This window comes from Enhydra lutris, unplaced genomic scaffold, assembly GCF_002288905.1.
Source record: "Enhydra lutris kenyoni isolate GAN:26980312 unplaced genomic scaffold, ASM228890v2 scaffoldscaffold27, whole genome shotgun sequence".
NCBI classification, from domain to species: Eukaryota; Metazoa; Chordata; class Mammalia; order Carnivora; family Mustelidae; genus Enhydra; species Enhydra lutris.
The window spans coordinates 604,954-622,723 of record NW_019154111.1 but is presented as its reverse complement, the minus strand read 5'-3'; the positions used below and the strand labels follow the sequence as shown (position 1 = coordinate 622,723).

At 37.0% G+C, this 17,770-nt stretch overlaps 1 protein-coding gene across 1 annotated transcript in view; it reads right to left on the bottom strand.

The window, feature by feature from the left end:
- Positions 1–17,770, bottom strand: part of LOC111152088 (thiamin pyrophosphokinase 1) — a 348,477-nt gene that overhangs the window by 197,944 nt on the left and 132,763 nt on the right. Inside the window, exon 4 of the mRNA XM_022510396.1 lies at positions 10,859–10,928. Coding sequence (XP_022366104.1) covers positions 10,859–10,928 — 70 coding nt within the window. The remainder of the gene's footprint in view (positions 1–10,858; positions 10,929–17,770) is intronic.

The window sequence follows — 17,770 nt, the reverse complement described above, 5'->3', positions numbered from 1 at the left end:
TTGAAAAATCATCTGAGGGGAATTTATTTCTGAAGACTCCATCCATAGTGCAGGAAAGGAAAAGGGTTTTGTCAGGAACATACTTTATGAAATAGAATAGCCATAAAGAACAATGCCTTTGATTAAATTTAGTTGTAAACTGACTTCCTGCAGCTGCTTAAAATTATTTCCTTCTGAAATTTATTCTGACTTCATGCATGATCTGATAAACATAGCATCTCTGCATACACTATTTGCCCCTGACTCCCTGAAATGATTCAGAGCTATGCATGGGTAACTTTGAGATCTCTGATTTATAGCATTTGATAACCAACAGACTAAAATATATTACAAAACTAATTCAATCAACAATTCAAGATAAATATGCCCTCACAGTTGATTGTGTAGGGTTCTTTAATAATAAGACTCCTCTTACAAATTTTCTTTTAAATGTGCTAATCATTTTTACCTTCCATCATTTTGATTCAAAGACCCAATAATGTTGACATGCTTACAGAGCCTCGTAATTTGATGGCATGAATATTTTTTAATAGAAACTTGCTGAAGCAAGTGACTAAAATTCTTAAGGCTAGGCTTAGAAGAAATCAAGGTAAACCAAAGATCTTTGGATTTCCTCAAGTACACACTTGTTTCCTTTCTATATATGTTCAAGCATAATGAAAGCATATTTTTTTTAACTATGCCACAAAGTGCATGAACATTAGTTAAAATAAATCCCCATCACTGAGAAAATAAGTCATAGGTCGACTGAAATCAATTGTCATATATATTAGAGGTTATTAAGATCATAATATCTGCTCAGATCCTTGACACCAACTTATTACATAACAATATTTATTATCTTATTCCATAAAAAGCTAACAGTACTGAGCAAGCTTTTGCAAGATTTTCACTAAGATACAGTAGAATATAAGCATTATATATGAATCTCTTCTACTATTTACCTCACTTCGAGGGTATGAGTGACAACTTTGAAAATTATGTTTGGCTCTGACTAAAAGAACTAACCTAACATTCCTCCCAAAGAATCACTTAAAAAAAGTGGTAACAGATTCCAACTAAAAGGATGATTTTTAAGAATCAGGTCTATCAACCACATTCAATGAACAAACAAGACTATGGTGTACCCACATAACAGAACACCACTCAACAATGAAAAAGGACAAACTATTTACACACACAATCACAGGGATCAATCTTCAGAAGCATTTGGTAAGTGAAAAAAGTCACATACATAAGACAACAAGCTGAATGACTCCATTTATAGGACATTCTAGAAGGTTTCAAAAGCCCGGGTATAGGAGTTGGAGACTGATGCCAGAGGATAGGAAGGAACTTTTCAGGATGACAGATACGCTCTATTCTTGACAACTGGTGGATATGCCTGTATCCTACTACAAAACCTACTGAATTGAATGCTTAAATGGATGAATTTTATCATATAAAATTATAACTGAACAAAGATGATCAAAACCAAAAAAAGAACCAGAGAAGCTAAATGTTATATTCCTTCATTCCAACACTTACAACTTTGCTGGGAAGTAGTACAATTACCACGTGCAAAGTATTAACTATGAGTGAATATTTACAGCTATTGTCCGAAACTAGCTCATACACATATTCAACTATCCTATAATTCATCATATCGTAGCTTTGAAGGGCCACCCTCTACTCTCTTGGCTTATCCCACTCTTGTGTAACCAGCCCAAGTAATACATTCTTCATAAAAATCTTCATGATTCCTGTGAATGCTCCAGAAGATCCCGATCTTTCCCTGAAATGCCACAGGTGGAAAAATCACAGCCCGAGAAAGTGAAATTACTTGCCAAAGTCTCATAGAATCCAGAATCAGATTTTGGATCCTGACCTAACTGAAAAATTCGTGCATGCCTTCTCACTTCATAGTTCCCAACTTGGAATTCCTGCTATCTGTAACAGCTAGAATCCCACATTATTCAGTTATTTAAATCATAGTCTGAAGTTGGCTTAGCTAGGGCACAGTGAGTTTTAGAGCCACAACAGTCAGTCTGACTCCCACTGGATCACTCTGAAAAGCAGTATTGATCTGCTCATAAGAAAGCTGCAAGAATGTATAAAGTTAGGAAGTCTGAAATCCAAACTGTGAAAAAATAAATGGTCTGACTGGAATAAGAAATCGGGAATGAATCCTTACTTTTTCTTCTCTCTTTTTTTTTTTTTTTTTAAAGATTTTATTTATCTATCAGAGAGAGAGAGAAAGAGAGCACAAGCAGGCGGAATGACAGGCAGAGGAGGCAGAAGAAGCAGGCTCCCCACTGAGCAAGGAGCCAGATGTGAGACTCCATCCCAGGATGCTGGGATCATGCCTGAGTTGAGCCACCCAGGCGTCCCTGAATCCGTCTTTCCCATTTGATCACCACAAGTTCTCCTTCATCTTACCTCATTAACACTTGTTTACATGAATGGTCTTCTGTGTGATTTCAAGGAATTCTTACTGGATGCTAATCTTTTTTTTTTTTAATTATGTTAGTCACCATACAGTACATCATTGTTGTTTTTTTTTTTTCCCATCATTAGGTTTTGATGTACTGTCCCATGATTCATTATTTGTGTATAACACCCAGTGGTCCATGCAATACGTGCCCTCCTTAATGCCCATCATTGGGCTAACCCATCCTCCACCTCCTCCCCTTAAAACCCTCAGTTTTTTTCCCAGAGTCCGTAGTCACTCATGGTTCATCTCTCCCTCTGATTTCCCCCCGTCATTTTTCCCTTCCTTCTCCCTAATGTCCTCCATGCTACTCCTCATGTTCCATAAATAGGTGAAACCATATGATAATTGACTTTCTCTGCTTGACATATTTCACTTAGCATAATCCCCTCTAGTTCCGTCCATGTTAATGCAAAAGTTGGGTATATATCCTTTCTGATGGCTGAGTAATATTCCGTATTACTGTATGGACCACATCTTCTTTACCCATTCGTCTGTTGAGGTCTTTCTACAGTTTGGCTCTTTCTACAGTTTGGCTATTGTGGACATTGCTGCTATGAACATTGGGGTGCACATGGCCCTTCTTTTCACTACATCTGCATCTTTAGGTTAAATACCCAGTAGTGCAATTGCTAGGTCATTGGTTAGCTCTATTTTTAATTTTTTCAATTTTTACTTTTTGAAGAACCTCCACACTGTTTTCCAAAGGGGCTGCACCACCTTGCAACCCACCAACAGTGTAAGACGGTTTCCCTTTCTCCACAACCTCTCCAACATTTTTTGTTTCTTACCTTGTCAATTTTGGCCATTCTAACTGGTGTAAGGTGGTATCTTAGTGTGGTTTTAATTTGAATCTCCCTGATGCCTAATGATATTGAACATTTTTTCACGTGTCTGTTAGTCATTTGTATGTCTTCTTTGGAGAAGTGTCTGTTCATGTCTTCTGCCCGTTTTTTCACTTGATGATTCCGTTTTTGGGTGTTGAGTTTGAGAATTTCTTTACAGATTTTGGATATCATCAGCCCTTTATCTGTATTGTCATTTACATTTTTCTTTTTGTTTTTTTAAGATTTTTTATTTATTTATATGACAGACACAGATCACAAGAGTAGGCAGAGAGGCAGGCAGAGAGAGAGGAGGCTCCCTGCCGAGCAGAGAGCCCGACGCAGGGCTCAATCCCAGGACTCTGGGATCATGACCTGAGCCAAAGGTAGAGGCTTTAACCCACTGAGCCACCCAGGCGCCCCTGTAGTGTCAATTACAAATATCCTGTCCCATTCCCTGGGTTGCCTCTTTGTTTTGTTGACTGTTTCCTTTGCTGGGCAGAAGCTTTTGATCTTGATGAAGTCCCAAAAGTTCATTTTTGCTTTTGTTTCTCTTGCCTTTGGAGATGGGTCTTGAAAGAAGTTGCTGTGGCCGATGTCAAAGAGGTCACTGCCTATGTTCTCCTCTAGGATGCTAATCTTTTAAATTCAACAGAAAGCAGTTCTTAAACATCTAAGCTAATTTAATGTTTATATGATCATATGTGGGACTTTCCCGTTCAGATCTGTATTCAACTATTCTGAGAAAACTAACCAAAACACACCTCCTCTCCCCATTTCAAGTCCCCATACACTAATGATACCAAATTCACAGTTACTTCTCAGATGAGTTTCAAAGTCTCTGCATCCTTTAAAATGACAAAAAACACTCACAAGTAGCACTGATATTCATGTTACATTCAAAATACCAATGAATTCAAAGGCAAGAATCTTCATTTCTGACAAAAGACTCACTGAGATAGTAATGAGGACACAGTATAAATATAAGACATTCTGAAAGTAAGTAGGACGAGTTCTATATGTGATTTCAGACAAAACGGGCATGATCTTTCTAGCTATAAGGCATTCTGATTTATACATAATAATAAAATAAAATAAACTATCTGAAGTTGCTTCTGAAGCCCAGGCAGTGAGGAGAGAAGGCATGGGAAAAAAGAGGAAACAACTTGGCTAAAATGATAAGTAAAAGACAAACCCTGATAGGAAATGAGTTTAGATTTTATCCAGGAGACAAACAGAACCTTTCCTTCCCTCCTCCCTGCTAGTCAGCACATGCGTGTGCACATGTACACGCCCCCCACCACCAACCCCACTCTGTGACCCTAACCTTTTATACTTCAGCAGGATCCTCAGAATTGTTTCTAATACCCCAATTTGGGATTAACTGTCCATCCTCTGTGCTTCCCTCTATCACAGAACCTATCACATTGGATGAGAATTTTCTCATTATGTGCTTTATAATCTATCCTATTGCATACTAATTTCTCCTTCTATTACTCTAAGGTCTTTTTTTGTGGGCAGGAATCAATTATTTATATATTCGCAGTAACTATCAAAATGTCTAACCACAGAAGCTATTCAATAAGCTTTTGAATGAATAAAAATGAATGAATGATAAGTTAAATGCCACATTCTTATTACTGCCACTGGATTATTCTTGGGAGATACTGTCTCATTCCAAGGCTCTTTTCATTTTTTGATCAGTTTACCTCAACTTTCTAATAGGGTAAGGTTTACAAATGTCTACGTTATCTTTAAAGGTATTAAAAAAAAATGGTATCAACTCTTTTTTCCCATACTGTCATTTTACTTTCATGTGGCATGGATTTTGTAATTCTTGCTGGTTTCTATACATCTCCTACCTCTTCTACTTGATTCCATCACTTCTTCCACCTCCTACCATTTTTAGCATGACCTTATAAGGACCTATAGCAATGTTTCTTAATCCATTCTGCAGGTTCACAGAGCTATCAATTCTATATCCCCCAAAAAAGTCCATTTAGTCAAAATTCAATATATTATGATTCCATTTTATAAATACCAGAGATAGGCAGAATTAATCTAACATGTATTGGGTCTGATAGCAGTGTGCTATGAGGGGAGATGGTGATGGGAAAGAGCATGAGGAGGGCTTCTGCAATGCTGGTAATATTCTATTTATTGATCTCTATACCATTTACTCATGTGTTCCCCTCTGTGAAAATTCATTGAGCTAGATCATTATAATTTGTGCACTTTTCTACATGTTTGTTTTTAATACTCCCTATGGTGGAAAAGGTTGGTAATTACTGCCATAGCTGACAACTTTTCTACCTCTGGTTAGAAACTAACCAGAGCAGAAACTGTTCTCTTAGAATATCTGTGAAAGATGCAGAAAGAGGAATCACTAGGTATGAGAGGAGGGTGGTCCGGGTGCTTATCTCTCCCATAATCCTTACTGTTGACCTGGTACCCACAAATAATAATCTTTCAATATTCTTTGATGTGGACATTTTACTCTTTGCTGATCTACTAAATTGTCAACAAAATTGTCAGTAGAAAAACAAAAGAGGGGCATCTGGGTGGCCCAGTTCATTAAACATCTGCCTTTGGCTCAGGTCATGATCTCAGGGTCCTGGGATCAAGCCCCGCACTGGGGCTGGGTTCCCTGCTCAGTAGGGAGTCTCCCTCTCTCTCTGCCCTCCCCCGCAACTTGTGCTCTCACTTTCTCTCTCAAACAAAGAAAATCTTTAAAAGAAGAAGAAGAAAAACAAAGTTCCTCCAAAGCCTATCGATGATGGGCAAGAAAGAAAATCTGCTCCATAAACGCTCCTAGAAAATCTTATGTGCTTCACTCATATTTTTTTCTCCCCCTCTGCATCCTGTGATTATTCTGACTACAAGGCTGTGCTTTACCATCCTGGTTCAGACTAATGGTGGGTTTTACCTACTTTCAAGAAGGCAGGAAGCAGATATTATGAGGTTACCATAGGAGTTTTTAATCACAGACTAGTACCAAAATATAGATATGCAACTTTGTCAGTATCAGGTTGAAGCCGCAGAATTAGGGGTACTGATACATCTAATACCCCACCACAGTACCCCACATTTCTAAAAAAAAAAAAAAAAAAAGAAAGAAAGAAAGAAAAAGGAAAAAAAGACATCTGGGGTTAAGAAAACAGTAAATTAGGTGTATGGCAATAGAGTTGTGGAATCACTATGCTGCACACCTGAAACTAATACTGTGTGCCAACTGTATTTCAGGAATTATATATATATATGTGTGTGTGTGTGTATAGTAATCTACAGGAATTATATATATATATTAGATATATATAATATATATGGTAATCTACATATTGGGCTGGAATCAGAAATCAGTGGGGATAGTTCAGATGATTTAAAAATAATGTTGGAGGTTGGAGAAACTGGGTGACCAAACAGATGAAGTTCAGATTTTTTATCTCAACTGAAAAAAAGAAAAGAAGAAGAAGAAGAAGAAGAAGAAGAAGAAGAAGAAGAAGAAGAAGAAGAAGAAAAGAAAGAAAGAAAGAAAGAAAGAAAGAAAGAGAAAGAAAGAAAGAAAGAAAGAAAGAAAAGAAAAGAAAAAGAATGAATGAATATGGGAGAACAAAGAAAAGAAAGAATGAATGAATGAATATGGGAGTACAAAGTATGGAGTCTTCCTAAAACCTCTTCCTCTTTAATCTCAAATTTCTAACCAAAGTGGAGACCCAACTGTCATTGGCGGTGCCCATCCTACATTTCCCCAACTGGGTCTTCAACCTGCCTCAGACTGCCTTCAGACTGCGCATGCCCCCAAATCAGAACCTGCCAATCCTCAGAGCAAAGGTCATCTGTTTATCCAAAGTGTGAGGATCAATCAAAGTCACTCAAAACCTTACAGGAAGAGAGAGTGACTGTAATAAAATACTCATTTATTAACAAGTATTTGTTGAGTATTTAATATTCCCACACAATTTTGTAGGCATCAGGGAACTTATACTGACCTGAACAAGAAAAATTAGTCACATTTTCTGTTGTTCCAAAGGGCAGAATCAATAAATAGACTCAATGTAACTCTTTGCTACTTAGGAAGAAATAACAGATTTTTTTTTTCTTTTTCGTTTCTTTCAACTAACATATGTTCAAATCAACATGTATCATTTTGACAGCATTAAAAAACACTTAGGACTTCTTTATTTTAAAAAAAAAACAAAATAAAACAAGAAACAGTGGCCTGATAAATAGAGGACACTTCCAGAGTAGATGTTTATGAAGACGGTATAGAGTACATGGTACAGGGTCAGATGTAAAGTCACTGCTGGTGTCTGCCTCAGCTCTATCCCTCCATAAAGGCCTCTTCCTCCTCTTGCTCCTCTCTTCCTGTCTACATCAGTCTTCCTTCCTTCCATTCCAAATATCTTCAGTGGGAGACGATTCTCTACACATTCATCTTTTATTACAAAATTATAAGGTATTACATTATAGATACGGAAATTAAATAAAAAGGCAAACATGAACAAGCCAAACAATGGTCCACAAATCATACATGGCTTTTTAAAACTTGTATTTTTTTTTCCTTTTTCATTGTGTGGCTTCTCTGTTAAAAACAGTACTAATAAGGGGCACACCTGGGTGGCTGAGTTGTTAAGCATTTGCCTCTGGTCAGGTCATGATCTCAGCACCCTGATATAGAGCCTGACGTCGGGCTCCCTGCTCTGCAGGATGCCTGCTTCTCCCTCTCCTGCTCCCCCTGCTTGTGTTCCTTCTCCCGCTTTGCCTCTGTCAAATAAATAAATACAATCTTTTTTTAAAAATGCAACTAATAGGGGGCACCTGGGTGGCTCAGTGGGTTAAAGCCTCTGCCTTTAGCTCAGGTCATGATCCCAGGGTCCTGGGATCGAGCCCCACATTGGGCTCCTTGCTTAGCAGGGAGCCTGCTTCCCTTCCTCTCTCTCTCTCTGCCTGCCTCTCTGCCTACTTGTGATCTCTGTCTGTTAAATAAATAAATAAATAAATAATCTTTTTTTAAAAAATGCAACTAATAGGAATCATGTTTAGTCACCTATATCCAATTAGTGAAACTGGTTAGGGTTTGTATTTAATGAGATTTACTCCAAGGATTTAATTCCCATGTGAGGCAGTTAGTTTACTCATATACCTATTAGACAATCTACCAGGACACCATGTTCCTAAGTATCAGAGTATGAATCACTGCAAACATATTAGAATGAGAAAAGCAATGGAAAGTACATTTTCTTATTGAACATCTTCATCTACAGTCAAATGATTCTTCAATAAATCATGTAAATCTTTTGGAAGACTTCCATAAGATTATGTGTAAATGTGTTAAAAATATTAGAAATGTTAATTTGAAATCTGGTCAAAAATAGGGGCACCTGGGTGGCTCAGTGGGTTAAGGCCTCTGCCTTTGGCTCAGGTCGTGATCCCGGGATCCTGGGATTGAGCCCCGCATAGGGCTCTTTGCTCGGTGGGGAGCCTGCTTCCCCCCCTCTCTCTGCCTCTCTGCCTGCTTGTGATCTCTCACTGTCAAATAAATAATAAATAAAAAATCTTAAAAAAAAAGAAAAAGGTACTCCACAAACCTTGTAATCTGTTTTGCTTTCTACTGTGAATAAAAATGTTGTGTGTTCTCTTTCTCATTAGTGTCTGCCCAATCCAATAAGAACAATCAGTATATAAATCTGAATTTTTTTCACAAGCATTTTGGATGGTTCTTATGGTCACAGCAGAGTTGGAAGCACTGTGTTAATATCTTTTCACAGCTCTGGTTCATGTAATTATGTTCACAAGCTGCACCTACCGTTAAAGAAATAGCACTGAATACTAGATTCCTTGCCAGCAAGCCAGCTACAGGCACGAAACGCGATACCCAATTCATAATCTTGGCCTCATGGGCATCATGCTCTTCCCTGAACTACCCGGCCCAGGCACTGTTTAGAGTATTTTTCACACGTTGTCCATGTCAGGTCTTGGAGAATACAGTCAGAGGAATCCATAAAGTTAAAAAAATGAAGAATTATAAAATGTTAAGAATTTAAATTGTTTCCTAGGCTGTCACTATTGCCATATTCTTTGATAATTCATCCAGTCCCTAGACATTAGGATTCCCAATCTTAAAGGAAACATGTTCTCCTCCTATAAGCAACTGGCTGCTTTCAAACAGCAGCTCCAGTATTAGAAGCCGAAGTTAAAAATTCTGATGCCATAAAGATGTATTTTACATCATTTTAAACTACATATATTTAATTCACACCTGCGGTATGTTGAATCATAATATTTTTATTTTATTTTTTGCAGCAAGGAGGTGATTTCTCAAACTATAAACATTTCAGTACATTTAATAACACATATGATAGAAGTGGAACTAAATTTCACAGCCAGTCTACTTATATCTAGACTATAAATTCTTATGTTTGCCAAGAGGTTGAACTATAAACATGTTGGCAATGAGCTGGATTTAAATTTGCTTTCATCAAATGTATTCTCTTATCTAAAAATAGCTCACCATGCAAAGGTCAGGAAAGCCAGACAGAACAGATACCAAATCATTAAGATTAAGGTATTTATCTCCTAAAATATATGTATGTGCATAACTCAGAAGTAACTAAGTTAAATTATACTTAGCTTTATTCAACACTACTACAAAAATCTCACTTCTGCCACAGCATGTATCATTTGTTTATATGAGGTCAGTTTTTCATTTAAACGGAGTTTTATTTTAATGTTCAAAGTCCTCAAAGATATCGATATTTGATAAAGCTACTTAATGAGACTTTTGAAGTAGTAGAGTGAGGGGTTTTTTTGTTTTTTCTTTACCATAGTTTTTTTATTCAAATTCAATTAGCCAACATACAGTACATCATTAGTTTCAGATGTACAGTTCAGTAATTCATCAGTTGTGTATAACACCCAGTGCTCATCACATCACATGCCCTCTTTAATGCCCATCACCCAGTTATCCCATCCCCCCACCGCCTCCCTCCATCAACCCACAGTTTGTTTCTTAGAGTCAAAAGTCGCTCATGGTTTGTCTCCCTCTCTGATTTCCTCCCATTCAGTTTTCCCTCCCTTCCCCTATGATCCTCTGCACTATTTTTTATGTTCTATATATGAGTGAAACTATGTAATTGTCTTTCTCTGATTGACTAGAATGAGAAGCTTTTTTTTTTTTTTTTTTTTTTTTTTGGAGTAAACCAGATCTTCATTGTTGACAAGGTTTACTTGAGTTGCAGAAATTTCCCTCATTTTAGCCTGTACTCCCCCATTCAATCTTGACTGCCACAACGAGACAGACAGAAAGCGCGAGGATTTTTTTCTTGCATCTCTAGTGGAAACCTTGAATGAGAAGCTTTTAAGTAAGAGTATGACTGGCCTAGTTCTTCTAAGAGGTACACTCAAAACTAAGAAATAATACAACATGCTCGAGCAGTTCTCTCACTTGGTGTGGTTTTCTGTTAATTTCAAAGAACATTAATACTGATCATTCATCAAGGAGAGAATAAAACAACCTGAAGATCAGGTTAGTGGTATTTTGGACACAGGCTGAAAGAAAGCATACCTTTCCCTCTCTCCTTCCATGGTATCATATAAACGGTTGGCACCTCCATCAGCACAGGCTCTCAAAAGGGCTTTAAATAGAAAAAAAAAACACCAAAGAACATTTCAATATAAGCAGCTTAGAGCAGTACTTCGTAAATAATAAACAGATGATTAAAAAATGATCAGACACACACTCACACTTTCCCCTTTGCATCTTTTCACATTTAGCCAATGATAGCTGCACTGCAAGTGATCCTACACAGCACTCAAGACAGACAGAATCACCTAAGACAAGAGTGTATTTCCTTTTCGTAGCTTTTTCAATTCCTCTTATTAAATAAAAGGGGAAGAGAGTACAGGGTGTCTTCAATCTCTCTTGAAGTTTGTTTTTCCTTCTTTACAAGAGAAGACAGGTCTCATGCTCAGTAAGAGAAAACAGGACATAGATATCCCTTTATGACCTTACTTTATTAATTTGTACAGATGTTTTCTATTTATGGCAGGTATAGGTTTCCATATTTTGTTTTGATATAAAAAGTTTCTTTTAAAAATAAAATCTTAGGGGCTCCTGGGTGGCTCAGTGGGTTAAGCCTCTGCCTTTAGCTCAGGTCATGATCTCAGGGTCCTGGGATCGAGCCCCACATCGGGCTCTCTGCTCAGCAGGGAGCCTGCTTCCTCCCCTCTGTCTCTGTCTGCCTCTCTGCATACTTGTGATCTGTGTCAAATAAGTAAATAAAATTTTAAAAAAATAAAATAAAATCATAAACATAACATTGTAAATTTATTTTAAAATATTAAGTGAAAATTTAGAAAATGTGTGAAATACTGTAAAAAATTTTGGGAGGTGGCACAAAATTAAAATTTGGTAAGTAATAAGATATTTGAGTAAGACTGACTGTCTCTCCAACTGGGGCTTTTAGGTCTTGCCTTCACTGTAAGATATGATGTTGCTGATGAAGTATTCCTTGAAATTCTCTTACTCCATGTGCTACTATTTTGTTGTTGCTGTTACTTCTCTAATTTCCAATTTTCCTAGAAATGTTCAGTATCTTAGCATCAGTTCCCTCTTTTCTTCACTTTTTAAAATATCCTTTACCTAAAGGTTTCAGATCAAACTTTATTTTTTACCCTGGGTAAGGACAGTGAATGCGGTTATGTCTGAGATTCTGATTCTTCACCCCAAACAACGGGAGCCTGTCTCTGGTCCCCACACAACTGTTAAAACCGAAGTCACTAGAGCCACAAAGATCAGTAAAGGCCTTGGCACCAGCAGCTTTGAAAAAAACACACTACTCTTTTGAGATATTTCTTTGATTCATGGCACTTATGAAATCCCTTTCCTCTTTATGCAAACTTATACATTTAAAAGTGTTTATACTATTTACCTCCAAATACCTAAGTGTTTAAAAGCAGTTAGAATATAGTCAAAGATATCTAATTAGCCCTTTGGCAGAAATAAAAGCCCTAATGTGTTTTCTACTAATCCATAATATGCGAGACTATTATCTATGTTCCATGTTTTATCAGAAATAAAACAGGGCGCCTGGGTGGCTCAGTTGGTTAAGCAACTGCCTTTGGCTCAGGTCATGATCCCAGAGACCCGGGATGGAGTCTCACATCCTGCTCCCAGCCCAGTGGGGAGCCTGCTTCCCCCTCTGACCTTCTCCCCTCTCATGCTCTCTCTCACTTTCCCTCTCTCTCTCTCTCAAATAAATAAATCTTTAAGAGAGAAAAGAAAAGAAAAGAAATGCAACAGGCCAAGTGGCAGAAATATACTCCTTTTTTGCTTCAGCTTCCTCATCTGGAGGTGGGGATAATATGGCTTAGCATTACTAAGCAATTAATGATTTAGTAATTGTATATATTATTTATCAGAACACCAGAATACAGTAAGCATTCAATCAACATTGGTCCTCTTCCTCCATTTTTGTTAGAGTCATTATGAAGTGATTAAAAAGCTTGTGTTGGGCACCTAGGTGGCTCAGTTGGTTAAGTGACTGTCTTTGGCTCAGGTCATAATCCTTGAGTCCCAGGATTGAGTCCCCCATCGGGCTCTCTGATCACCATGGAATATGCTTCTCCTGCTGACCTTTCTCCTCTCATGCTCTCTCTCTCTCTCATTCTCTCTCTATCAAATAAATAAATAAAATCTTTAAGGAGTGCCTGGGTGGCTCAGTGGGTTAAGCCGCTGCCTTCGGCTCAGGTCATGATCTCAAGGTCCTGGGATTAAGCCCCTCATCGGGCTCTCTGCTCAGCAGGGAGTCTGCTTCCCGTTCTCTCTCTGCCTGCTTCTCTGCCTACTTGTGATCTCTCTCTGTCTGTGTCAAATAAATAAAACCTCGAAGGAAAAAAAAAAAAGCTTGTGTTCCTAGACAAGGAAAGCCTAAGCTACTAAAACAGTGCATAAAAAAAATAAGAGTTTTTACAAGGATATTTAAGAGGGTTGGCTCATTTTACCAATTACCTACAATATACATTTCCTTAGGAGGAATGGCAGCCAAATTCAAATTAAGCCACAAGCATAACATGCAGAAGGTCACAGAATATTCTGCACATTTCCTAAATATCAAAACCTAAAGTTCAAAAGCATCAAAATCTAAAATAGGTCTAACATATAAAATATGGCATAGAACAAGTGAACAGAAAGAGTGAAAAGACTGATAAATAGAAGCATATGGGGAACTACCAGTAATCACCCTCCGAGTATATAAAACAGTTATCTGTAAGCAAAATTAACAAGTGTATTAAATCTTTTTATATAAAAATTGGTTCACCCAAGTAATATGAAACGCTAAGAAATAGGTTTTAGTTGCTAAGGATTATCAAATAGAATGAGCGGTCAACTTCACAGTGTGGTCTTATTCTACAAAGATCAGTTGAATTCAACATTTACACCTGTTATGTTCCAGGCCCTAAACACAACAGCAAAATGAGTAACAGACAGATCTAGGACGCCAGGGTGACAAGTGAGCAGAAGAAAGACCAAAGCAAGTACACACACACACACACACACACACACACACACACACACACACACGATGCGCTGCGGACTCTGACGAGTGCTAATAATAAGGGCAACAAACTTCGACGGGAAGACAAGGAAGGGAGAGATGAATTTTGAGTAAACATCTGCTTATTGATAAATCCAGCTCCAGTAAGATTACTGTTACTTTCACAATACCAAAACTTTGTCTAATGTCTGTTACTTCCTATGCCTAAATTTAAATTGATACTTTTAGAGCAGTTTATGGAAAGAGAAATATTTAGATCATAGGAAGCAAACTTGTCCCCATCTATTCTTGTTTCAAATGGCAAAGGGAGCAAAAATAGCCATGAGTAAATCTATAGACTTTTTTCTTGCTACCTTTCGGTTAAGAGTAGGGGTACAATCCCACTGAAAGGAAAACAAGTTCCCAAATGTCCCTGAAAGTATTTTGTTTTCAATAAAGTTTGACTTAAAAACAAAAGATGTATTCTACCATTTTTAAATGTTAGTGATAAAAATGTTTTAGCTAGTTTGAAATACTTTCCACATAATGTAAACAAAATTTGTAATAAATATATAAAATTTAAATTATATATAATATATATAATTTAAATTTATATAAATATAAATAAAATATGTAAATAAAAGTTAAAAAATTACATTTGAAAAATAAAGTATTTCAAGCATAAATAATGCTGGCATGAATTCACTGACAGCACTTGGAAAAACGAGTTGCAAGCATGACTATTAATGAAAGTAACAAACTTAAAGAACCAGAAGTAGAAGGTACTCTAAAATATTTTTTATAAGTCAGAATGAATCAGCCTCAAAAATCTGTTCACTCCATCATTTAAATTGTTCCAAACTTTAATATAGGTTAATTCATGAGTTATCTGGTAATGTAAAATTTTCATTGGCGTATATACAGCAAAAGTTTTGCATATTGTCAAATATCATAACTTCAAAGGTTGAGCAATTATTTCCTATGCATAAAGCTGATATACAGCTAAAGACTAAAATACATTAAAATCATTAACTTTATATACTGGTACTACCAGTAAGTATATTAAATGCATCTGAAACTAACAGGTCTTTTTTAAACTGGCATAATGTAAGTTAATGTTACTGACAGATAATGAAGGGCTCCATTCAACATCAGAGGTTAACTGGCTAGTTCATTAATTTTTGTTGAATAAAGTTGGACAGAAATAATTTGACTTTCTCAACAGCAGACTATTATATTAGTTCCAAGTATTAAAATGAAGGAAAAGTAAAATTAGTCAAAGAAGCATTTTTCAGTTTAACCGCAAGAAAACCAGATATCAAAGATTTCAATTCTAATCTAGACCACTTATTAGTTCTATGACTTTGAGTTAATCCAAAGCCTGCTGATTCTAATGTAAAATAAAAATTATTATATGTATTTTGCCAAATTCACAGAATTTTTCAGGGACTCGAGGGAGACAACATAGACAAAACTAGAAGGAAGTAGCATAGGGAAACATCCTCTCACATGCTGTTGAGGACAATTTTTTTTCAAAGATTTTATTTATTTATTTGACAGAGAGATCACAAGTAGGCAGAGAGGCAGGCAGAGGGGGAGGGGGAAGCAGGCTTTCCACTGAGTAGAGAGCCCAATGCAGGGCTCGATCCCAGGACCCTGAGACCATGACCTGAGCCAAAGCCAGAGGCTTAACCCACTGAGCCATCCAGGTGCCCCTGTTGATGACAACTTTGAGGGACAGGTTGGCAGATTAATAAAAATTTAAATGTGCATCCCTCTGATCCAGAAATTCTATGTAGCCTACATAAACACTTGTCCAAATTCACAAGGGCTTATGTACAAGGATATTCATTGTGATAATATGTGTAATCATGAAAAACTACTAGAAAACTTAACTGGTCACCAGTTGAATATTGGTAAAATATATCACAACTATAGTAGAGAACCATTTAAAAAAAAGGGTAATTCTTACCTGTATTTGTTTTTATTTTTGTGATTTTATTTATTTATTCATGAGAGACACAGAGAGAGAGAGAGAGGCAGAGGGAGAAGCAAGCTCCCCAATGTGGGACTCAATCCCAGAACCCTGGGATCATGACATGAGTCAAAGGCAGACATTTAACTGACTGAGTCACCCAGGCGCCCACTTACATGTATTTGTATGTTATCTCTTATGAGGTACATTGTTATATGACCCTTAAAATAACTTTTAAATAACCCTTGCTCAAATATTTCTTGCAATAGCACTCATAGAACATACAGGATTATACCAAATCCAAGAAAACTAAGAATCAGACATAAGTTACTTTATCAAGAATGTGTAGCGAGTAATTAGTAATCAGCATTGATAAGATGCACTTGCGCTGCAGAATGGACACCCCGCCCCCAACACATACTCCTGAGGAAATTCATAAAACTAGCATAGGATAAGCCTCAAGAATTGACAGATTCCGTGGCCATATGAATCCCAAACAGGGAGTGACCGAAAATTTCAAAGTTCCTCCTAGGAACTGATGATGCCATCACTATTTTTGTATCAAACAAGTTTTATTATCTGTTTTATACCCTTCCTTAAAGCTAAGTAAATTTAGTGCTGAATAAAGCCTATTATGTCTTGTGAGTTTGTTAATCCAAACCCAAGAGCATCTTTGTATTCTACACTCCTAACTCTTTAACAGTGATTATTATGAGGAATGGGCATGAGGTCATGGAGAAGACATTTTTTTCCCATTCCTTACATTACATGCTATGCTGTTAAAAATATTTATACAAGGAATTTGAATATTGTAAATTATAATTTTAAAACCAATGGTAATAACTAAAAAGGGGAAATACACATAAAATAATAAGAATAATTCCAGATCTTACCCCATTATTAAAAGGAATCAAATATTTTGTCAGACTTTGCCAGGATTGAATTGAAGATGCCTATCGTTAATGTAAAGGAAAAATAAGATGCAGAATCTTATTTAGAAGAAGTCTTACCTTACCTGTAGAGCACTAAATAACTCTAATTACCCAACTTCTGTTTATTACCAACACAGGTCCTTATCCCTAGTACCCCAAAGTTTCAATTAGTCTTTGTGTACCCAAAATCAATCTAATCTGTCAATTACTGGTTTGAGTCAGGATTCTTTCCCTGCCAGACAAAGAAGACCACAGAATCCCCAATTTCTATCCTTAAGGCCGCTCTGGCATCTATATGAGGTAGCGCAGTCATGGGGGGGGAGGTAGTTCCTTCTGGGTAAGACTCAGAGACAGTTCACTAACATATACACATTAATAAGGAAAGGATTCCTTATTTCCTAATAAGGAAATTACTGATAAGCAAATGAGTCCACACACAACTACACAGATGCCAGTAGAAGGTTAACTATCAGGCATCACAGAGAATGGTGGTATTTTTATTATGGTAAGAGCAGTTAACATGACATCTACCCACTTAAAAGCTTAACAATGCAGTATTGTTAACTACAGGTGCAATGTTGTATAAGAGATCTCTAGAACTGAGTATCAACTCCTCATTTGCTCCTTCCCTTAGCTCATGGCAACCACCATTCTATTCTCTGCTTCCAGGTTTGACTGTTGTATCTACCCTCAAACAAGGGGTTCCATGCAATATTTTTCCTTCTGTGTCTGGATTCTTTCACTTAGCTTAATGTCCTCCAAGTTAATCCATGTTTTCACATCTTGCAAGATTTTTTTAATTTTTTTATTTGGGGGTGGGGGACCCCCTTTCACCCATTTTCCCATCACACTTCTGCTCCCTCCAGCAACCACCAATTTGTTCTCTGTATATATAAGGTCCTGTTGTAATTTTTTGGTACTAGATATATGGCTCAGAAATATTTTCTCCCATTCTGTAGGTTGCATTTTCACTCTGTTGCACAAAAGCTTGATGGTTTGACATAATCCCGATGATCTAATTTAGCTTTTGTTGC